Below are 25,364 nucleotides of genomic sequence, written 5' to 3' on the forward strand. Positions count from 1 at the left end.
TTGTGGCTAATGGTTAGGACTGTGTTTTACTTTCACTAAAATTATGGCATTGCATTTGCCCACATAAGTATGAATGCTTCAAAGAATGAAAAATTATTGAAATATTGACGCACCCTGAGCTCTCGCATCACAGTTTGATGCACACTAATGAAAGAAGTATTCCAAATGTGATGTAATGTAGGGAAAGAGATGCCCATTTCACGGTTAGATCAGAGCATATTCATCAAATGGTGAGGATAGTTTTTGCTTTTTTGAATGTTCCTGTGCCGATGACCATTTTGTGTTTGGGAGCCTTTTACTGAGCGAGTTGCTTGTTCTGTAGCCACAAAGGGACATAAGTCTTCTTGTGCCGGTCCCAAGCCCGGATAAATACAGAGGGTTGTGTCAGAAAGGGCATCCGACGTAAAAGCTTGGCCAAAACAAACATGCAGATCAAACCTCTAAAGATGGAGGACGTTAATTTGCTGTGGAGACCCCTTGAAGGGAAAAGCCCAAAGGAAAAGAAGAAGAAGACTTTGCATTGTCCCTCCAATAATACACAAGCACAATGTAGATTAATTATCGTGTTTAACTTATCTGAAAGGCAGCCTTAGCTGAACTTTTTAGTGACATTGACATGACAAAAAATGTCTTATTCTTTTGATACTTTGCTTGACCAAATACGTACAGTGAAACCTCGGTTTACGAACCCCTTGGCTTACGAACTTTTCGGTTTTTCTAAAAGTTTACGGCAAATTTTACCTTGGCATACGAACTATTTTTCGGGATACACACGGAGCTGCCACAATGAGTGATGTGTTCTCCGAACCGTTCTCCGAACAAGACAATGGTGGCCACTGTTTTTGAACTCTACTCTCCGCCCCCACGTGATTGGTCAAGAACACCGCAGTGGGGGATGGGGTTACAGACAGAGAGAGAGTGAGGCCGTTCTCCAAAAAACAAAATGGCGTCTTCGGTTAAAGCCACGTGATTCGTCAAGAACCCAGCAGTGTGGGGGGGGGGGGGTTAAACATTAAAGAGACCGGCAGACAGAGAGAGTGAGAAAACACACACATGAAATGAAAGGGAGAGGACAGAGCTTGAAACAAAAAAAAAAACAAAAAAAGTGAAAAAAACAAGTGAAATGGTGATAAAAATGAATAGAAATTAGTGAAATTTGGACCCATTTCAACTTTGATTTCAAAAGCAGAGTGTAGACTGGAACGTTAAAATATCCCATCAATCAGGCTCCACAAATAACCCGCACAAGTCATCTGTACATTTGATGCAAAAAGCTGTTAACCCAGCTAAACAGATCACAATTGATGAAGAACTAGATACGATTATCACAGAGAAAGCACCAACAAGGGATCATTCCTCAAGATGGTGAAAGAAGCCCATGTTCCTCATCAACTGTTTAATGCTGAGGAAACCGGCCACTCCATTCCATCAAGCCATTAACGACCATCACAAAGGTCAATAAAATGACTTTATTGTACAGTACAGTTTATTTCTTTAATCATAATACTAGATCACATTTATTATACTCAAAATAAGGTATATATTGTGTAGTTTTAAGGCTTAGAAAATTAGAAAGTAAAAAATTATGTTATGGGGACATGGGAACGGATTATTCTCATTTTAATGGTTTCTTATAGGAAATTAATTTTTGTGATACACACTTTTTGCCATACACACTCTGTCTGGGAAGCAATTAAGTTCGTAAGTCAAGGTCCCACTGTACTGTAATTGAACTTGCTATAGTTTATACATGACATTGGCACATATTAAAACACTGGAAAAGTCAAAGCCCGTTCACTATTTAAGCTCTTTACAGTCCGATGCATTTTTAACAAAACATGTTAATATATCCTCCCAAACAATTTTCTGTCATTATTGTCTCCAGAAAGGACTCAGACTTTTTTCTTGAGGCGATATAATGCCAACGCATCTCCAGTGGAATGAGGAGAACCAGATTTATGACACTTGAAATCTCCAAAAGAGTTATCAGATTTTTCTGAAGCCATCTTCAGCACTATAATTAGGTTAATAATATGCAGATTTGGGGGAAATTCAACATAATTTGCAAATAGGACATTTAAAACCAGTCTAATTGATGTTGGAGGTGTTGAAGTATACCGTGTGCGTGTGTATTGTCTAGCAAGGGATACATGTACAGATGGAGGGAGCTTGCTGGTTCATTTGCCCAATAGCTTTGTGGGCATGTGTGCTTGAACAAAGCCTTAACGCACAAACACATGCACGCACATGCGCACGCACACACACACAGACGCGCGCACACACACGCAAACGCACGCACGCACGCACGCACACACACCCACACGCGCAAATACAGGCGCACACATGCATGCGCCTTTCAGGACCAGCCGCTGATTGCTCTTTGCAGTTAGTTGTGTCTTTTTTGACAGTACATGTACTCAAATCAGAATGATATTTATTGCTTAGTATGTAGAACACACAAGGAATTTGTCTACGGTGGAACACGCTGCACTAGTATCATAAAAAAATGCAAAGAGGCATTATACAGTTATATTTCAGCTGTGTATTGAGTCATTTTCATGGTAAATTTGTCAAATGTAATGTTAAAAAATATATATTAAAAATGGTCAAAGGTCTATTGAGTTCCTGAAGCAATGCTGTGGTTTTTATTCCATTTGTCATGACAATAGGAAAAAGAAAAAGACAGCTATGTACACATGATCACATAATAGTCTTTCTGTATCTATCTATCTATCTATCTATCTATCTATCTATCTATCTATCTATCTATCTATCTATCTATCTATCTATCTATCTATCTATCTATCTATCTATCTATCTATCTATCTGTCTGTCTGTCTGTCTGTCTGTCTGTCTGTCTGTCTGTCTGTCTGTCTGTCTGTCTGTCTGTCTGTCTGTCTGTCTGTCTGTCTGTCTGTCTGTCTGTCTGTGCGTGCGTGCGTGCGTGCGTGCGTGCGCGCCTGCCTGCCTGCCTGCCTGCCTGCCTGCCTGCCTGCCTGCCTGCCTGCCTGCCTGCCTGCCTGCCTGCCTGCCTGTTTGGCTTAAATTTCCTATATCCATCCAAGATTTGAACCGCTCATCCTCACAGGGTTGTTGTCATCCTGGACATTTTTTGTCGGATTAAGATAGCCTTGTCAGGAAACCCCCACCACAAATTCCACGTTTTTCAGGAAAAATAAAAAAGAAAATTCAGTAAGATAAAGTAAGTAACCGCATATAAAGGGTGAATTATATGTTCATAATTTCATGGAGTGGTTTATCGGAAAGAAATCACAAATTGCAAAATGGGTGGTTTAAGGCATTCAAATTTATTTCAATCAAGAAAATGGATTTGAAATAAGAAGAAATTGAGTTATGAGCTTGGTCACGAAATGAATTTTCTGTCAGATAAGCGGGTCGGAGGATGGATGCCACTTTTAAGTGTCATGTGCTGGAAGGACATTTATGTAGCAAAACATTCAATTCCCCTGAAGAATCTCACGATGGCCAATACAAGAGTTATACTGTATGAAAAACAAAGATATTTTTCATATTGATTGACAGCGTCAGAGACCTATTTATTCACTGATTGAAAAAAACATTTTTCCCTTCACACAACAATGTGGACTTTTGTGCGAAACAACAAAAGGCAACGAAACGCAAAGAAAATCTCGTTTGAGGCCGAGTGGAGGAATGTCCATGCAGAATCAAACGATAATGTACACGTGGCCTTTCCCTCCCACCATCTCGGCCTCAATCTGATAAACATGCTGAAAATTCAATTGGGCTTCGAGTAGAACACAATACATGTGCTCGCTGGCTTCCTCCAATGCTAACATTGAAACAAGGGCTGAGATTATTGCCTGCTTTGACAATAAATGGGTAAGACATCCCAAAGGAAGGACAAATGATCATTTAATATGATCAACAAAACCATTTAGTGAACCTCCTTCATTGTGGGTCATATGTTCGAGACATATATTATTGGTGACTATAATATATGAAAATTCTCCATTGAGAGATCAGAAGAACAAAATATTTATTTACACCTTTTATTGTCTGTTTTGTCAAAAAGAGTGCAAGCGTGCTTGCTTCTACACCAAAAAGTTTCATGTAATATCTGCTATCTTAATGCTAACCACCTAATTCCTACGCCCCATAAACCTAAATTATGCATAAATTTTGTGTGGCACATCCAGTATGAACTCATTGTTTTTTACATGCTGGAAAGTAGTATTTATCATAACAACAGTCTCTCCTCCTTGTCTGAGTTGCCAGATTAAAACATTTCTGTCAAATTCAACTTCTGGCTGTTAATACAACTGCCAACATCACAAGTGATGTTCATGACGAGAGCTCAAGGGAATAAGGATGATAATGTGCAATTCAGTAGAACACAAATAAGCATTGATGATACAAAACTTGTAAACCTACAAATTGATCAGACTTGTTTTTTTCCCAGGTACAAGATGACTTTCGACTGATTTCTTTGCTTTGCTGTTGATGGCCATTCTGAGATGATGTTAACTGTCAAACTAATGCACAAATAGTGTTAATGTTGCAGTAATCGTCATCAACAGTAAAGCACCACAGGTAGACAGACAAGATGGCAATATGGACGGCCCTATCCTGTGTGAATAACAAAATGACAAATCTGATACAGATATTAATATTGCGCAGTTGTTGGTTTTTTTCTGTCTGTTCTTGTATTACACTGCTCCCTGTCCTGGTGTGGCACACCATGTGACTCAGCTCGAAATATAGACTTGCCTGTATGCAGTAAAAACCCATTAAAAAGGCTTTCTTAAAAATCTGCAACAAACAGGAAACCACTGAAGATAGCAGATCTTTAATAGGGTTAGCAGCGGGCTCTCCGGTGAACATGCAGTGAGCAATTTCTCATCTTCCACCAGATAATTAACCAGTTTTTTAAGCATCTTTCATGCAATGCAACAGCAGGTTTTCTGCTCCCCAACAAATACTGCCGCTTTGCCTCAAGGGACAGTCAGGCTACAAAGCAGGTGTGCGAGAGCGGGCTAAGTCGCCGTTGTGGTGTGTGCATGCGTGCATGTATGTGTGTGTGACTGCGTGTTTTTGGGGGTCAGGAGCAGATGTGGTACAAAGGCTCGAGGCCTCTGATGTTCATCGCTGTGCGGTTGGAAGCTGTCGTCTTTTTTTTTTCACTTCTCATGCCATAGTGACAATAGCGTTTAATCATTTGTAAGAATTCCATTTTTCTTTTGTTTTCATTTAATGATTTATTGTTCGACATGGTGCAATCTTCAGTCTGACAAAATCCAAAGGCTTTATTTTGTAAATAGTGGAGATATATATATACATATATACAAATGATGGGCATATTTTTGTGTCTCTCTGTGGTCCTCATTAGATAACTTCTACGGCACACCCAAGCCACCAGCAGAGCCGTCCCCTGCAGCTCCTCCTCTTAATGTGAGTGAGGCCCTGCTGCCCGGAGCCCGGCCCAGCGCCCAGGGCAAGAGGAAGAGGAACCAGTCGGTCAGCAACATGGAGCAGCGTGCCAGCCTGGAGCCGCCAGAGGAGGAGGAAGAAGAGAGCCCCATCGTCAATGGCAACGGAGTGGTCATCACGCCCGGTACTGTGGCACAACAGATCCCAGATTATGATACAGCGAAAGCCACAAACAGAAATGAAAAAAATATATTACCGTAGTTGAAAACATTAAAGAAAAAAAATCAACAAAAAAAACCTTTTCAACGCATGGATTAGCAATCCAGAGAGAGAACACCACATTACACACATCAACACTGAAATATCACTCAAAGTCTACAAAACTTTGAATACTTCAAAAACATTTCTTGACTTGTTTTCTTTACCCTCGTTTGTACAAGTTTGTTTTAAATTTGTCGATTCTTGTCATTTCAAACGGAGTTTACTTACAGTTAAAGTAAAAAGAATTCTGATGATGGCAATATGCAAGAAAAGAAAACACAAGTGGGCTGCATATGAAGAAAATAATAGCAATATACATATAATATTTGATTCGACTTTTGTGTTGGATCATACAAGTCTGCACGTGTGTGCTTAATGAAACACGCACTGCCATAAACATTATTTCTGCATTCTCTTCTATTAGTAGCCAAACTGTCGCATTTGTTGTTGCTCTCGAGATCACGGGTGGAATTTTATATAAAGAAGCGGCTGCATTCCGTGTTTACACCCCACCCTCTCCCCATGGGTTAAATAAGGAGTTTATTTCCCTTCTTCAGCCCGTCTCTTGTCTACTGCTTGCCCATTAATCTTGCCTGCTGACTGCACCCGGACCGCTCGTTGCCAACATGCTCGGCACGGGGTCGATGCGACTGTGCCGGGGCCATAAACTTATATAACACGTGCCTCAAAGGCACCTTGATGACTTTTCCGCTATCATTGTTCTGATTGTCATTTGTGCCTCCACTGGCCTTGCTGCGTTGTTTCTATTAATATGACGACCATCTTTTCTTCTCCTCTTTCTCGTGACCTCTCTTCCTCCTCCTTCTTCGTCTCCTTCTCAGCCGGCAAGGCTTGTTGCGGCATGTCGTCGTGTTTAGACTCCTTGTGTGTCATGCTATTTTTGCTTCTACATCTGGCCTTTGACAGAAACAACCTCCAGTGATCCCTGCGCGCTGTTTTTTTTCTCCTGCAGCAGAGCGGCAAAAGGCTTCGCATCAGTTGACAAGGAGGCTGAAAGACTCACATCGAGTTCTGTTTAAGCTTTTAAAAACTATTATTATTATTATTATTATTATTATTATTATTATTATTATTATTGTTATTATTATTGTTGTTTTTGTTGTTTAGCAATCAAGCATGACACACAATAAAATTAAATAGCTCATAGTTGATAAATTGACCGGCATTGAATTTATACCCAATGCAAAATGTCACTTCCTTTTTCCCCTCAAAAGTACTCCCTTTTGTCTAATCTGAGAAGTTTAACCTGAAATATTACTTATAGCCTTTCATGTGAGCAGATAATTAAAAAGAAACAAACAAAACCTGAACAGGTTGTAGTTAATGGACAAACTAATTAGGATTTATATAAATATATTAGTAGTAGTAGTAGTAGTAGTAGCAGTAGTAGTGTTTACCTAGTTACTGATTTGGTCTGTAGCTCGTCAAAACAGCAGGGAAAACGTGAATCATTACTTTCCCCAAGTAAAAGCAGCAGTTTGTAAATGTTCTGTATGTATTAAACCAGTGGTGGGCCGTCAGGGCCAGCAAGGCCTTCTCTGCTGGCCTAACATAATCAGACATCATTATCATAATTATAATAAAAGTCAAAAAGTATTTTTTCTAAAATATATATATATATATATATCGGTGAGGTGCGGTGAGGTTCCTGGCTGGTGAGGCACTGACGTCATCACAGTTAGATTTACAAACATGAACTCTACAGAGTAGCTTATTCACCATTTGATTGGCAACAGTTAACATATTTTGTTTAAAATGTCATGTCAGAATTCTTTATCTAAACTGTAGCATAGAAAAAAAAGAATTAAAAAAAATGTGATTATCGTGTCACCTTTACTTATAAATGAAGTCCATGTGCCACTCCTTCTGAAGAAAGGTATCGATAACTTATTTGTAGAAGCCTTCCTTATCTTTCTTCAGTTTTAAAAGTCTCTCTATTTCTTTCAATTTAGATATGTAATCCTCCATTCTGAAAATAAGGCCAAGCAACACGAAAAAATGACTGGATGGTTGCACTTTACTTGCTAACTGTTTACTTTAGTTTGCCCTCACTAATTCTATTATTCTGCAGTCGAGGAGGCGCTAGAAGAATCTGTAATCACCAGCGCCCCCTGTCATGAGACAGGAGAACTGTGTGCCTCACCTATGCACACAATTTTGATAAAAATTAAATAAACACCGTAGTACAGTGTTTATTATGTACAGTGACTCTACATTATATACACCAGCTGAACTGTAGAAATTTAGTTTATATACTAAAAGTGTTTGAACACTTTAATCGCGATATGCAGAGGGAGAGCAATGCGGTCTCACTGCAGAGCAAGCAGCCCAGTTGGCACAGTCATTGCGCTGCTGCCTCACCGTTCGTCTCTACTTAGTATTTGAACAGTGAAAATTCCGCGATTTAGAAAAAAAGAACCAAGAATGGTGCAGTTAAATGGAAAATAACTTTAAAGTACAAATCACTAAATACATATAACTGTTTAATGTAATTTTTTATTTGATATTTCCATGATGACAGGTGAGGCACTGCCTCACCTGCCTCCCCTCACTGCACATCACTGATTGATATATATATACATACAGTAAAGTCTCGTTATATCGATATTCAAGGGAGTCCGAAAAAATATCGATATAACCGGGACTATCGATATATCCGACCCTGTTTGCATGTAATTTTCTCCGTGCGTGCATAGAAATAGTATCGATATAACCGGGACTATCGATATATCCGATATCGATATAACGAGACTTTACTGTATATATATGTAATTATTCTACATACTGTTTTCTTGATGTTATATTATATCCATTTGGTTATGCTCCTTTCAGTGTTGTAGTTTTAGGTCAGAGTTTTTAATCCAATCCGAATTCAGCTAGTTTGTGTCGCCAGGCTGTATGAAATCTGACCGACGCCTTCAGAATCAACAGTGAGGGCGTCTGTGCGCTGTACATGAACGGTCACATGTAGTTGATATACAGTTGCGATAGCCAATCAGATCACGAGTTGGCACAGTAAGGCCAGCTAGAGGGCCTCGCGTTGAACATGACATGTACGCGTCCTGTGATTGGATACTCACTTTACCTCAGCCCTCAGCGGAGGCAGCGCTATGCAAATCAACCAAGCTACAACAGATCAGACCCGGAAACTTTAGCAGAAAAACCAAGTATATCTACTTGCTTTTTTAACCCACAATGGCTGAAGGAGAGGACAACTCGCTGTCGCATGTAGGTAAGCCTATTCTCAAGAACAAATGAAAAAGATTTGTTTACTTTTATTTTCAACAAATAGTTCGTTTTGTGAACGTCTTGTTGTTTTTCTTATATTAAACTGACATTTTGTAATTTAGCGTAAAATCTTGTTAAAGATTGCATATTCTTGGTGGACTTCATAAAACTTTGATTTATTGATGTGTAATGGCTCCGGAAAATAGCCTGTGTTGTAGACGATTAAGGTGATGCCACGCCCAGTACTGCGTGCGTGTGCTTTTGTAAATGATATCTCCAGCCGTTGTATCAGAAATTATGATATTACGAGGGATATTTGTTCAAGTCGGAAGTGTGTGAAAATGCACGGACCGCCACTGTATTAAACACACTGAAAATCAATCGTCACGTTTACGCCTTGTATTCCAATTAAGAAAAAAACAAATCCCATAATGTCATGACAATACTCCAGATCACACCGTATGATAAAGTCGTGCGTGACTTCTTCAAGAGCAAGAAAGCAGGTGTGACGTGAAGTCATAGCTTTCTGCACCGTTCTAACTACATGAATAAATATTGATCAATGATTTTTGTTGCTGGCCGATCAATCGCAGCCTTTGTAATTATTTTTATTTGGAATGTTATTTTTGTTTTTTAGAGCACAGTGCCTTAACTCAGTTTTGCTCCTCTAATTTCGGTGCCTTCTATATTAAAAATATATTTGATGACTGAGAAGATGTTTACATGTATTTCTGAAATGAAAAGAAGACTGATTTGCACGGTTCCCCAAATAGGGTGGATTCTCGCTTTAAGATGTTTCTCACGCCCCCGTGACGAACTTTGTCCATTAATACAACAGCATTTTAATCCAAACCATTTCACAATTAAAGTATATTATAAAATAAAATATCAAATGCTAAAATCTAATAGAAATTTGAATGGGTGTTAGAATAATAATAAACCTTCAAACAACGTATGTATAACACACACGGAGCAAAATGAATACTCACAAGTAGAGTTGACCAGTATTTGTACTGCAAATGTTTCCATTGTGTGACGAATGAAGGTTTTGTTTTTCTTCTATCCTTATTATTCTTTTGCCATATGTACTCAGCATACATTTGCCATTCTGATGCGGCACTTTCGGTGAAGGAGGCATAAATATTGCCGCAATCTTGGCCGTGGCCCCGAAAGCCACCCGTGTGTTGTGTGTGATGGCAAATAAAGAGCTGGTGGCATCTATTGTCACTCTCCAAATCATTTCCTTGTGTGTCTGACTCACTCCCTGACCCTGAAAGCCTCTGTCTTTGCCGGTTCCTCTCTTTCGGACATGCTCTGTTCTTCTCGTGTTCGCTGTCCTCAGAACCCTCTCGCCCTCACTTTCTCCCCTCTCTCCCTCCTGGGCGTTCACAGCTCAGCTGCATTGACTCATCATGCATGCCGTGTGTAGTATGCGGTGTGAGTCCACGTCTGCGTGTGTGCGTGTGATTGGATTGATTGATTGATTGATTGATTGGATTTGCCTTTATTAAGTCTCGTGTGAGAGTGTGTATGTGTGAGACCGACATTTTCAACCTCTTGTGAAACCTTGTGAATTGTACTATTTTTTGGTAATGGTTTACGGGGCTCATAATAACACGCTATTAAAAAAATACACGTTGACATGTTTTTATGGGTTGTAAGAAAGATAAATAATGATGTGATAGTTGCTGTACTAAGAAATGGATAAAATCGGGTCAATTCCAACTGAGTCTACCATTTGCATTCTTGGCATCTTTCGGAATAATTTTGCCTTAGTTGTACCAAAATATAATGATTCGATTCTTCATGCGCAGAGTCCAGCGAGCACGAGGACAAGAGCACCGATGCATCCGGGGAGGTTGCCGTGGAAACCTGCAGCCAAGCGGCAGCCACAAGCGAGGCTCCCACCGAAGCAGAGGATGCACCCAAGTCTCCAGCCAAGTCCCCTCACAAAATCCCCGATGTAGATGAGGAAGAGCTCGGCCCTCTGCCTGACAACTGGGAAATGGCATACACGGAGAAGGGGGAGGTCTACTTCATTGAGTAAGACAAATACATTAATGGCTTTATTCAAAATTTTTAAGCACTTGAGAGTTGGTTTTTACTGTCAAAGGTCAGTGTTTTCCAACAGACACAACTTTAGTATGCATGAAATAATGGAACATTCATTTTCCGATCCGCTTTATCCTCACATGGGTCGGTGCTGGAGCCTATACGAGCTAGAGGTAAAATATTAAGCCCGAGCTCAAAATGCCAATCATTGCGTTTTGGTCGGGCTCGGGCTGGACGCGGCGGGGCTTCTCTCTCGCATACTTTTTTTTAATGTTTAGAAAAATGTATACGAAAACGATGTGTGGATACTAAACTAATGGAGACTTGTGATAAAAAGAATGTTATTCTTTGTTTATTTTTCTAATTTATTTATGTATATTTATAGTATTTCTGTGTTCTTGCCTCTCCCGCTCTCTTAAAGTGCAGCGCTTCTTTAGGACATACTGTTTCGCCCGTGGTTTAAGGCACAACTCATCAAAATGATGAACGACCTTAAATTTTCCATCAACCCTTAAAAAAACTACATCAATGATAGAAAATAGTTGGTTAAGGGAACCTCCACAGAAATAGAAAAATGTAAATGATGATACAGACTTGTTTAATTTCATTAGAAAGGCTTTCATTTGTTATTATAAGTCCTCACAAATGACATGAAATTTCGGGCTCGAGCCTGCAAATTAACTTCATCGGTCGGGCTCGAGTCGGGTGGGGCAGGATTTTTTGGGCCCAATCTTACCTTTAATATCAGCCGTCTTCGGGCAATAGGCCGACGACACCCTGGACTGGTTGCCAGACAATCGCAGATAATGGAGCATATGACACTAAAATGTCGAACAACAGCAAAACAAAAAAAAAAAAAAAAGAATGAAGAGCAAATCACTTGATAATTATTTCAATAGGAGAAAATTTACATGCCGCAGGATCGGATATATCGATAGCCGGTTATATCGATATTTTTTCCGACTCCCGAGAATATCGATATAACGAGACTTTACTGTACAATATTTATGTATTTCTGATAATAAGCATTGCTATTAGGGGTGCACATAGAAATGTTGTGTTTCTGGATTGAGAACCACAGGTTGTTGTTTTGTTGTTTGGTGCTTATATGTTTCCAGCCCCAAGGACCTCTAAAATTTTACAACACATCTAGCTAGGCAAGGTAGAGCCCACGGGCCACATCCCGAGTGAGTGATTTCTTTCACCGTTCGAGTAATGGAAAGAAAAGGGGGGGGGGGGTCATTCCAATGGCAACTGTAGTCCTCAGGGTATCACCAATGATATTTGCTGTCAGCACACACTCAAAATAGGGGGGGAGGGTGTGTACACCATCTGTGTTTTTTGTGTGAATGTTACGTGCAGATACAGTGTGATTATGTTGTCTGTTTATTAATGTCATAATTATTGTCAGTTTTTATTTCCTAATTCTACCATGGCAACGCAAGTAGAAACTTGTTGAGATCTTAACATTTTCTATTTTATTAAAACACCAAAAAAATCATTCTGACTGCAGTTGAGTTTCATAGCCGAATCGGGAAATGAATGGCCTACCTCTGATTTGCAGAATGGTACGTTTTGATCAGCTAGCTTAGATTGGAATGGAATGTTTGAAATGCGGACAACGTATGAATGTAAACATTTAAAAATAACATATAACAAGGGTGGCCTCTGCCTTCTGCACGAGGACAGCTGGGATGGAGTCCGGCATTCCCGCGACCCTTGGGAGGAGAAGCGAATTCGAACATGAAAGGACAAAATGGACATACGTGTTTTTCACAGGACAGGGACAATAGGGTTGATTTAATATTTTTGTGTTACAGTACATTCAACACAATAGTGCAGTCAGATCAAATCCTCTCTGACCTTCAATGAGGAGGATTGATGTCGAGATATGCGAGTTTGGGGAGTTTCTCCTAAATGTTCATGAGCTGGAAATTGTAAAATCTTGGTGAAATCCCCCACAGCATGCTACCAGACTGGAAGGCGACTGTAAAAACTGAATTTACCTCCCCTAAGTGAAGGAGTCGGTGGAGGACTAAAAGAAAAAAAAAATCAAATAATAAAAGGATGCTATGTGATAGATAGGTCCAAGCCTCATCCCTCATGTCTGGGGATCTTCGATTCTAGGTTTGAGAGTGAGTCTGACATGAATAAATTAATGACGAAGAAGGAAAAATATTGAGAACCAGTCAAAGTCCCCTTCTGAGACAAAGCGCTGGAAATAAAGAGTGGCTGAAGCTGTGGATTGTCTGGTGCCTGAGGATCGGAAGATCCCTTGATGTGACGGTTGTCATGGCAACCAGGAGTTTGAACTGTGGATTGCCAGCACAAATAGCATAGCGTGATGCTTTCCCGTTTTCAGCCGTTTTCGAGAGCGCTGCATTTTGTTGTTGTTTCAGTTATTTGTTTTTATCATAAAGTGTTTGGTGTCCTTTTTGTGTATCTGTTGTGGACTTTTCTCAGTGGTTTGTCCACAACATACTTTGACGGAGAAAAAAATCTGCGCTTGATGGGTATCCATTATCGGCAGCATGTGCATCTGAGCACTGATTTTTAGGGGCACTATTAGATTTTTCCCGCTTGTAATTTTTACACCGGTAAAGGGCTATTGGACAGCCTGCGTTGGTGCGGCTGAATGGATGGCTGCTGGAGTTGAGAATTAGGAGAAAGTGTGCCTGTGAATTTGAAATTGAGATTCAGTGCTCGGAATTCAAGCACATCTAAATGCGAGAATTATGATGTGCTTTGTTACAGCTGTGAAGAAAGTGCTGTATTAAAATAAATTGTTTGATAAAAATGTCAATATGGAAGCACCCCCAGTAGTATACAGTATAATCCATGGAAACATTAACTCATTCACTGCCATTCACTAATTTATTCGGGAATTGAAGATATGACGAAGAGTGCCATTACTGAATTGGTTTGGGTTTTGTTTTTTCTTGTTTGGGTGTCGATAAAGCACTTGCCATGGCCTGTGGCAATGTTTTCCTTCCACAAGGGGGCAGCATTTCCCTTTTTTTCATGTTAGTGCTTTGTTCCAGCTTCAGTTGTTGTTAAAGCACTATATAAACCAATACAGGATGTATGTATCACATTGTATTTTAAACAGACACCCTCATTTCAGGCAAATATAACTCCAGATCTATATAATTTAGGAATTAACTCATTTTTTAATGAAAGAAGAGAGTCTAAGGTTTCTTACACTGCATTATAAATGTATGTAGTCCTAAAACTCAATATTCTGTGGAATAACTGGAATTTGAGTGACAATGACAAAAACCCTGGCACTGGACAAAAACACATTTTTGCACATCTGGCAGTGGATGAGTTAATCAGCATAGCTGCAGACTATAAAACGGTTTTACTAGTGGCCAATTTGGATGGTGGATTGTATTGGATTAGCCCAGGGGTGGGCAAACTTTTTGACTCGCGGGCCGCATTGGGTTCTAAAATTTGACAGAGGGGCCGGGCCAGGAGCATTTGGAGGGAGTGTTTGGGCCGGAAATACTCCGAACAAGTTATGTCCATAATTTATAAAATCACTTCAAATGACTTCGACTGAGCGTATTTTACAAAGATTCCACAGCATATAGCTATATTTTACGTTTTAAGACTTGCGCTGAATATATGAAGTCTTGTTTTCGAGTTGATGACGATCCCCATGTGACGTCACGTTTGGACCGCCCTGACCGAGAAAGCGACATACAATGCATTTTGGGTACTTTGTTTAGTCTGAAAACTTCGTGTTAATCCGTGTTGATGGCGAAATTAGAAGGAAAACACATAAATAACGCCATGGTGAATCGTTGTGTGTTGCACCAAGACAACTATTTGATATTCGCTGACACAAATTCCCAGCTGACAAATCAGCCCATTTCCAACGGAGCTTGGGCGCAATCTTCTGCTTTTTCTGGGTGCTACATTGCTGTCATTGACGGCTCGAATTGATATGGGAGGACTCCTAGAATCAATTGCAAACATTTATGCTTTCCTCTTCAGAAGAACAAGAACAAGAAAACATCTTCTCCGAATCTGAAGCCATTGTTTTGATTCTCGAGCAACCTTCTGAAACTGGCCATTTCCGGATTCATTTTGAAGTCATTTTTATTGGTGTTTTTCATTTAACTAAAAATATCAGCCTGCCTGATTTGGGTATTTTAGATGCTATAAAACGTTTTTCTGATGTCAGTGGGAAACAAAAACAAAAAATGGTGCCGGTTGTCCTTTAAATGTAGTATGTACAAACCTCATAGCACAGTAAAAACACTACAACCCAATTTATTAACTGTCTTTCAAATGTGAAAAATATCCCTGATCAGTTAATAAATTTGTCTCAAGGAATATGCAAGATATGGCATTTACAAACTATTTCGCAGATACTTGGAGGAGGAAATGGAAATAGATTAAAATAACATATGCACTGTGATTTATCAAGATTGCGTCTGTTTTTAAGTTTCCATCGAAGGGGCAAAGAAATCAACATTTATTGAAAAATGGAATCACTTTCAACATTCAAAACATATTATTACACAACGAAATATTCAAGCTCAATAATACCTACTTGTGTTAAATTCCGCCAAATCATAGATGGTTTGTCCTGACCGCGCGCTCAACAAACTCCTCACTGACGCTCTCGCCTTCACGCGCTAACAAAACACGTGTACCGTCGCCGAGCACACAAACATAGACTACCTGCAGTTGAAATTTGCATACTCGGCTCGGCAGCCAATCAGAAGCCTGCTTCTTTCTTCCGGACTTTCGCAAGCGTTACAAAGTCGTGCAATTGCATGTCATTTTCCAAAATAGATGCACAGAACCTCAAACTAGAAGAAAGATTCAAAAGAAGCTAACAACATATGTGACGCTACAAAACGTAAATTTACATTAAACCGTGACCGTAAAGTGTACATGAGACTTATGAAAGGGGCTTAGTGGCTCGTAGGAATCAATGCAAACGTTGCATTGTGCACCACAATGACAATCGACTACTGTAGCAAAATTTACAGCCATGCGCATTTGCCGTAAATTAAGCAAGGTAGCATTTGTAGTTGGTGCATTCTTGATTAAAAAAAAAACTTTATACTTTGCGACAATGTTTCTTAATGGGATTGGTCTCATTTTGCTTCAAGTTGGGAAAAATGGGGCAGGCAACTTTTCAGTTATCTGCCCTGTTGTTCGCTAGCTTTTTGTCATGAGTTTTAGACACTGTACTATAATTTGGGCAAGTTCGGCGGGCCGGATTGAAAAGCCTAACGGGCCGTATGTGGCCCGCGGGCCGTAGTTTGCCCATGCCTGGATTAGCCTGTATTAGTCTCGCAGTGGAGAAAATTTACATTTCAAGGCAGCAAAGTCATGGAAGAGGAAAGGAAAGGAAGAAATAAAAAAACAAAATACAGGAGCTGCTGGAAAGGCAGCCGTTCTTGCAGCGCCATCTGGAATTCAAAAGAACAAAAAAAGTGTTGTTTATTTCACCAAGATGTCACACGCACTTGCTGGTGGAGAGAGACAGAACCTTCTCTGATTGCTCCATCAGAAAGCAAGTCATTCTGTCATTCGGCTGAAGGACTTGAATGATGATTTCAACCTTCCAGCAGTGTGTGGAGTTTCATTTAAAAATACAATTTAACTTCAATGAATTTATTTCAAGCTGGACGGAAGGGTGGCTGTAATTTACATTCCAACCAGTTTATTCAAAAATCGATACAGTGGTAATTCATGCATGATAATTGACTTGATGACTGACTCCTCTGCGTTTGGAAAACTGCCACAGAGGGGCTCGTTCAATGCTAATTGATAGTTTGTTGTTGAGCTAACGTTATCTAGCAAACCAGTCATTATGCGACACAAAATTACTAAATTACTCAAAAGCCCAAGCAAACATTTCAATCCACCTGCTTCAACCTCCTCAATTACAGTTTCCACTGGATACACACACGCATCAGTCACCGTTGATCACAGCTCACGCCACAACAACCACATCATACACACCCACGAGACATCCTGTATTTTCTGTACATTCTATGCTATGCAATTATTGTTTGTGTGATTCAAATCAACTTAAAAAGGTGTTTTATACCATGTAGGAGGATTCAAATGATATCTGGAATAAATTATTTGTATCATGTAGCATTTTAAGCGTGAGTACTTTGTGTCACACTTCGTCCTGTTGGATTGTCCTTCCTCTGCTTTCTGTGTGGTTTGTTGTGTAAAATGCCAGACCTCCGTATTGAATAATTGATGCACCGTAATGTTTGCTAATCAGGCTCGCTGACATGGATGCAGGTCATTAGTGTTACTTTGATCTAATGATCTGCTCCCGCTTATTGTCTTCTTCATCTTCTTATACAGTCACAACACCAAGACCACATCATGGCTAGATCCTCGATTGGCCAAGAAGGCGAAGCCTCCGGAAGAGTGCAAGGAAGATGGTACGTGCCAAATGTGCAAGTTTCCATGACTCTATTTCTGTTCATCAGACTTGAGTTGCCGGTTGTTTTGTGGGAAGTGTTTCATCTCGCCACTTCATGCTGTTTTCATACCTGCGTCTCGATTTAGCACCATGGCACAAAACTGTTGTGCTTATACAGGCTGTGTGCCTCCCAGTCGTGTGCTAAAACTCGCATGTGAGTTGTTTCCTTTTGTAGAAACAATGTACATTTGCTTTAAAAAGACACATTTTCACGAGAGCATCGCAACTGGTGTCTTGCAGCAAGATGATACAAGTGCATTTTGTCTATTTCTTGTGTCGGGCTTTCACCAGCTTTCTACAATGCTTACAAGTTTTCTGAGTTGTTCTTGCTTTTGTTGATTTTATGTTGTGAGCCCAGATGTTATGGAAAAGCAAGCTTTTGATCTGCAGTTGCTCGCGGGAAGTGGAAAAAAATAGTCATTTTGGTATTGAAATGAGATTGCATGCAGGCAAGGAGAGTCATCAATACACTTTCAAAATGAGACAAACATCTCAACATTTAAATATATAATGAGAATACTCCTAGGCAACTGCTGTAGGCCACAACTCACGCCCAGACATGCAGACAAACCCAACCAAACTCCTCCTAAGAGTACTCACTTTGTGCACCCCTTAATTGATTAAATAACTACTCGATTACGTACACAAACTGTACATTAACCTGATATGTTATTTTGGGGAATGTTGAAGGAAACCGGAGGACCCGTCGAAAACCCATGCAGACACGGGGTGTACAGGAAAGGTCCACGCAAGACGCCCGCACGTCATGACATCTGCAATGTGACGCGGACATGCTAATCCGTCCACCTTCAGGATATGCTCTACACAAATATTTATAATTTATACATGTACGCCATATATATATATATTTTTTTAAAGTGGACCTACAGAACAAAAGTGGCCCAGCTCGGGTTTTGAGATTCCACTGTATGTGCACACAAACACAACTCATGGCTGTGATTTAGGGACAAGTGAAAGATTTTTGGACAAAAAAAAAAAAACGATACACCCTATTGTCAATTCATTGAAGCAGAGTAACAGCAGACAAACTTACATTACCTTTGCTGTCAGGGGTCGTGAAGTGAATCTTACCAGACTTAATCAATTCCTTCTTGATGTTTGAATCAACCCTGTCCTCACTGATCACCCACCATCTAGCCCCCTCATCCCCTTGCGTGTTCATTTTCTGTCATTCCCTCATCCCTCCCGGTAAAGAGCCAAAGTGTGCCCAGAATTCCAAGTACGGTGCTGGTCGCTGCACAAACACATTCTTACTCCCGCTCGACACACAGTACATACTGTTGTCACTGCCGGCGTCCTTCATCTATCACCTCAAGTGAGGCTAAGGTTACTTTTTAGCTGTTAAAATCAAATTGCTAATGTTTCGCTAGCTTCTCCTGTGTAGGGCCAATAATCATTAAATTATTTCTCTCTCTCTCTCTCTCTCTCTCTCTCTCTCTCTCTCTCTCTCTCTCTCTCTCTCTCTCTCTCTCTCTCTCTCTCTCTCACGCTCTCTCTCTCTCTATGGATTTAACAGGCCTTGTTTTTCACTGACATGACTGTTTCAATTGTGTCTGTCAGTCAATTGACATTTCAGGGAAGAAGGAGGGGGAAAAATGTAACATACCTCAGGGGTTTCCCCATCTGTAATCTAACATAAGCAAGGTAAATGAGACTATGTATGTTTATAGGATTAACTGCTCCATTTCCCAATGACTGCCGCCTCGTCAGTCCAAGGAAATCAATGTTGACACTCAACCTTGTACAACCTACAGGAGAAGACAAATTATTGACACAAACCAGTGCTCCACCATATAATTTAGCATTCAGAGGCAACTAAACTGACTAAATCTATCTCATTACTATCGGGTCCCAATTGTAGACCGCTGAGGGCACCCGGTAAATCCTCATATGCAATGTTTTGGATGCAGTGGTGCCCAGTGTCACCAGTGGCCCATATAGGTTTTCCAAACGCTGGTCATGATTAATTTGTTTCACTTGCTTTGACGAGAGAGTGCATTCTTGAGAGATACAAAACTTAAATAACAACATGAAACACAAGGCAAAAGTAACAAGCATTTAGTTCACTAGCTTAATGATAACACATGATGACCAATGTATATATTACCCTTTCAGCAACCGAAATTTTATTTGAACCCAAACACAGAAGCAACATGTTTAGACCTTCAATATAACAATGCTTTCAGTCATATATTTTCCCCATTGTGGGACAATTAACGTTTTTCTGATTCAGATTTTCTGATTCTGATATTCTTTATCTTCTGCACGGACCTAGAATGAGCTCGAAGAGCAAAGAAGTCCATGTAAATGGTATCCATCTATTTTATACTCTTCCACTGTCTTGAGTGATGTGTGTAAGGAAAGCGTTCTGAGCCCTGACCACCCAACCACAGATTGGAACTATTAATCTATTCCTCACAGATCATTCATGCAAAGTCTGCAGTTTAGTCCTGTAGTCTGGCTCGGTATCGTGTCTGGGGAAAGGAGCGCTGCAACTGCTAAAAAAGCAAACAAACATTTATGAAGCTCCTGGATGAGAGAGCACATCCTCTGGAGCGAGTGCCTTCCAGCAGTGGAAGCCAGAAAACATTATTTTTATCAGGGAAAACCGCCTTTTGGGTGGAGGAGGCATGCTAGGATGTAATAACCCGGATCCGTGCTTGCGCTCGTTCACATATTGTTCTCGTTTTCCACGATGGCTCTCTTTTTACAGCACTTTATGCAACAGTACATTTTGGCACACATTAAGCAGCAACGATGCATACTGTAATTAAAAATGCATTTTTTTCTCAATGCTTATGTCAAACCAAGGCATAATTAAACTCTCAATAAAACACACCACGTAATATACACAACAGCTGAAAACAGTAATTTTATTGGTAAATGCCATGTCTTGAATACAACTAAGTGTTTTGTGATACCTGTCGTCGTTCTGACATTTATTAACTGACTGGCAAGCAAAATAAGAAAAATGAAATCGTTTTTCTGTCAATCAGTGCCTGAAAAAAAGACAGGAAGCAGAGCTGGAGGTAGCAGAGATGAAGATGTTGAGGTTTTCTTTCCAGTGCACAGTAGAGATGTCACATGGTTTTTGTGAAGTCAATCTCGTCCTTGTTTTGGCTCACATTATTGCGCATGAAGTATGGGCCACTAAAATATGAATGTAGACACGGAGAGTGAATAAAACAAAGCATGAACAGCTTGACAATGCGCTTTGCAAGCTACCCGATTGCCTGGAAGGCGCCACCGGTGGCAAAAAACAAAAGAAAAAAAATCACTCTTGGAAGTTGTGCTTTTGTATCTTCTGTGTGCTCCCTTTATGTCATGAATTTGTTTTTGTTGCAGTGTTTTTTTCACAATGTCATACTATAACCTTATTCTCGATTCCCTTTTCTAAGCCCCCCTGAGCTGCGTTCAGGGTGATTTGAGGAGACGATTGCTTGTGTCAGGATGAGCAAAAGTGTAACAAACCCGTGTGTTGTGTGTCTGTCTCACGCTCATTTATTTATCTTCTATATATGTGTATCATTTGGCAGCCTGTTGAGAGTTCAAAGGCTCGTCAGGGTTCTCTTTCTGATAGGTGACACAGGCTCATATTGCCTCTCCGCATTTCAAACGACAGCACGCTTGTTGCTGCCTTTGAAAAAGACTTCTGCCTTTGGTAAAGCCTCCAATCCCTGCACCGCCGTCAATATAACCTCACGTCCCGGATTAGCGCTGTAGAGCTTCGCCGTTGCCAACGCATCAGCGCCTGTCGGAGACTGAGACGCGGGGAGGAGCGGCAGAAAAGTGCCAACTGATATGGAAGTACTGCAAGAAGCTCTTAACACCAACAACATGTTGGGACAGTAGCGCTGATTTTTTTTTGGCTCCATTACAATGCAAAAACAAAAGATAAGAGCAGTGCTAACACAGATTAAAAGAAGCATTTTTTTCCCACATCAGTTTTCCTTTTCTGTAGTGCAGCAACAGACCTCAAAGACAAAGGGAGGAATGGATGGATTAAAAAAAATATGAGTGAATGATGCAACTCCGAGGTAATATGATAACATGGTTAAGTCATTCATCAACGGAAAGACGTACAGTGCTCCTTCTGGACCTTTTAGCCATGAGATGACATGTTAGATGACATATTTTGCCAAAGGATTTTTTCGATCACTTAGGGCTAAACTGTCAGCCATCGGCAGCAGTATCCGTTTACAATATCATACAACGTTGCATTTGAAGCATTGCAATTTTTTTTTCCTCACAAATGTATATGCAGACGTCTGAGTCTCTGCCCTGTTTTCATCCCATAACAGTCCCAGGGCATCTTGTGCTGATGAAAAATAATTAAAATCACATCATTACCAAATTATTTTTGCACGTTGCCACTCGGCCAATGACTGTGCCATCATACTTGTTGTGTTGGGCCACCTTTTAAATGAAACATCTTTAAATGAAAAGAACAATATCTATCAGTAAGTAATGTTAAGCAGATTCCTTACTTACAGACAGTGTATTGTCGGTGTTCAAATACCTGACATGTTTCGGCGACTACTTCCGCCTTCGTCAGAGTGTCACGGATGTTGCTGTGACGCGCCATTTTCAGCTGGTGTTGCTATGAGGGCAATACAAGAAAAAAAGAGCACAAGAACGAGTGCGAGAAGGAGACGGCAACAATCCAAACAAGAGCAATAAAAGAACAAGCACAACAGGAGCACCATAAATCAGCCATCACGGACCACTGCAAAAGAGAGAACCACATCATGGACTGGGAGAAGGCCAGAGTCATCCGCACCGAAGACAACAAACATCAGCGCTGGATCAGGGAGGCCATTGAAATCCGAAAGCGAGGACCAAGGACCATCAACAGGGATGAGGGAGCTTACATGCTCTCTACTACCTGGAGCAGCATCCTGGAGGGACGAGCGGACAGCGGGGGGCGTGGCTTCCCTGTCAGTTCTGACAGGTAGGTCACGCCCTCATAGCAACACCAGCTGAAAATGGCGCGTCACAGCAACATCCGTGACACTCTGACGAAGGCGGAAGTAGTCGCCGAACCATGTCAGGTATTTGAACACCGACAATACACTGTCTGTAAGTAAGGAATCTGCTTAACATTAGTTATCAAGTAGACAGGATGAATTTAGTACAACGAATCTATCAGTAAGTGTTGTGCCTTAAAATAGTGACTTCAAAAATATCGTGATGGTTTTGTAATAACTTGTTCCGATGAGGCTTATAACCCAATGTATTCACAAAGCCAGTTCACTGAGTCATTCACCGACATTCAATTGTTGCTCTAGTTTTCAAGCTGAGCAATCCAGAAGTTTAGTAATCAGAAAACTCTTGGGCTCCGTCCAGCTACCGTAGTTTCCGGTGTATACGGCTACTACTACTTAATGACTACTAATACTTAACATATTTACAAAACTGACAATCACTCAGCAGAAACACATTTCAATAAACACTAATTGATTTTTTACAGTATATGACCCTTGTAAAAAAGATATTTTAAATATTTTCATTTTTTGCATTTTGATTGCCGTATTTTCCGGTGTATAAGGCGCACTCATAAGATGACCCTGCGCCTTCTACGACTTAGGCGCACCTTATATGTGAAGTAATATTGAGCCACAACAAGTCTCGCAACTACTGTCAACATCCACCGACTCCATTTCCCCCGATAGATGAAGTAGTACGTTACCCCAGCCTCTACTGTAACGCCTTATAATGTCATGGGGCTTATATTTGGAAAACGTTTATATATTTATATATTTTATTTGGAAAATATAATGTAATAATTAATTAAAAATACTTTTTCATTGATTAAAGGTGTGCCTTATATATAGAAAAAGTCTGAAAATACACCATTCATTGGGTGTGCGCCATAAATACCAGAAAATACGGTAACTGGCTGTCCAACCAGCGCACTGGGTTTCTGGAAGGATCTTTAACTAGATGTTAGTTAGCTAAATATTAGGATATTCATTGTGCTTTAGTTTGTGGGCATTATAGCTGTATTGTAATTTACTTGCAGTCTTTCATTTTGAAAAATTTGATCTTGCTGAGATGCTATTAGATGGTTGGGTGAGAAAAAAATGACATTGATGTGGAGAAAATGACTTGCATTTTGCTGTTTTCTTACTGTGCCTTTAGGTAGTCAACAAGATGTGGATGGATGGCACTTTGCAAGAGGGAAGCTAAAGGATCACAATTGCACACTTAATTCAGGAGAGAAGTAAATGTGCTGGGTTAGCAATGCACCCAAAGACACACTGGTAGCTCTGATGAGTTAGTGTTGTGTTTTTTTTTGTCCACCAGCAGTGCAAACACACAGGCGCACACTCAGTCACTTTGTGTATTTCAGCAACAAGAAATTTTGACTATACCGAGCTCTCAGCTTGGAGACTGGGGGTTGCTATAGAAACAGTCTTCTGCTCACATTTGGGGGAGGAGGACAAGTGGCAAATAGGATGACTTTTAAAGGTGGCTAGTGGACACTGTGGGCGGGAGTTTAAGGCGGGTCGGAATCGGAACGCGTCTGACTCCTGCGCCTGCGGGAGGATGAAGGTTGTGTGAGGTGACAGCCATGCACACACAGTGACTGAGCGCACACGCGCGCGCATACACACACAAACACACACGCACAGTCAAACAAACACACACTCACGCAAACACACACACGCACACACACACCAAGAGGAATGATATCAAGTCACAAATCTGTCTGTAATTACATTACAGCGTGAGGGGATAAACGCGTTATAATTGGGAGTGTATGTGCGTGCGTGTGTATGTGTGTGTGTGTGTGTGTGTGCATGTGCTTGCGTGTGCGTGCTTCTGTCTGCCTGTCTATCCTTTGTATGTGTGTGTCAATGACCGTGTGGACGCGTATTGCTTTTGTACAGTGAGTGTATGTGGGTGTGTGTTTGTGTACTCACTGTAGTCACTGTGTGTGCATGCCTATCTCCTCATAATAATAATAATAATAATAATAATAATAATAATAATAATAATAATAATATCTTAAATAATTGTCATTCGTGTGGAAAATGTCTAACCGTCGTCAATATTGAGACAAACACCAACCATTTTTGCTGAAAATTGAAAATAAAAAAAAACACATGCAAAGTTAATCCTCAAGAAATTCAAGTTCAATTGTATTGGTCTTTAAATCCTCATTCATTTCAAGCCTGGTGGAAAAATAAGTTTCCAAGTATGCCTTTAATAGCAGGAGTTTGACATGCCTGCATAATTTACATACTGAATTATTTAGAAGTTGAGCCTTGAAATTGAGCAAGTATGGAATATGATATGTTTTAATCATGAATTCAGACATGATGTCATTGAGTAATACATGATGTCTAACAAAAGTTTATTGTCTGCTTGACCATTAGACATCTATGTTGGTTAAGGAGGGGCTTTATCTTGCTTCATGTGCACCTGAACCCACCTGCTGGCTAGGTCTACAGTGTATAATCCCAGGAACGAGTCTCGAACCCACTTGACCACCGAGTTTGGAGCAACCAAATGCTGGGATAGAAGCCTTGTTCTTGTTGCACTACCCTCCAAACTATACTGTACATGTTATAAACACTCTCCAAACCAGGGGTGGCCAACCAGTGAGAGATGAGGAACCGTTATTTTGGGGGGGGTTGGGGGGGGGGGTTGTGGAAGGGTTGGGGTTAGCGACGCTGTCGCTGGTGCCATTTCTCATCAGCATGGAGCCCAATCCTCGAGCCGCAGACACGTCCGCAGATGGAACATGGGAGGCCGGATGCCAGGGAGGTACCAGCCGCCTGCTAGAGCCGTTGAAAGCGATATTTGTCTTTGTATGAGCCTGGAGCCGTCTGATGTTGAAGAGGTTTCCATCGTCATGGTACTCCACACGGTTGCCATCTTCTTGTCCGATGCCTTT

At 40.6% G+C, this 25,364-nt stretch overlaps 1 protein-coding gene across 8 annotated transcripts in view; it reads left to right on the forward strand.

Annotated features, from left to right (window-relative positions):
* The window catches only part of magi2b (membrane associated guanylate kinase, WW and PDZ domain containing 2b), a 150,614-nt gene that overhangs the window by 71,910 nt on the left and 53,340 nt on the right, over window positions 1-25,364 (forward strand). For all 8 annotated transcript variants that reach the window (XM_088996912.1, XM_088996905.1, XM_088996907.1 and 5 more), the window contains 3 exons: window positions 5,369-5,593; window positions 10,734-10,962; window positions 17,320-17,399. In XM_088996912.1, the coding sequence (XP_088853038.1) occupies window positions 5,369-5,593; window positions 10,734-10,962; window positions 17,320-17,399 (534 nt within the window). The remainder of the gene's footprint in view (window positions 1-5,368; window positions 5,594-10,733; window positions 10,963-17,319; window positions 17,400-25,364) is intronic.

Source organism: Hippocampus bargibanti, linkage group LG05 (assembly GCF_051943395.1).
Source record: "Hippocampus bargibanti isolate YZ-2025 linkage group LG05, ASM5194339v1, whole genome shotgun sequence".
Classification (NCBI taxonomy): Eukaryota; Metazoa; Chordata; class Actinopteri; order Syngnathiformes; family Syngnathidae; genus Hippocampus; species Hippocampus bargibanti.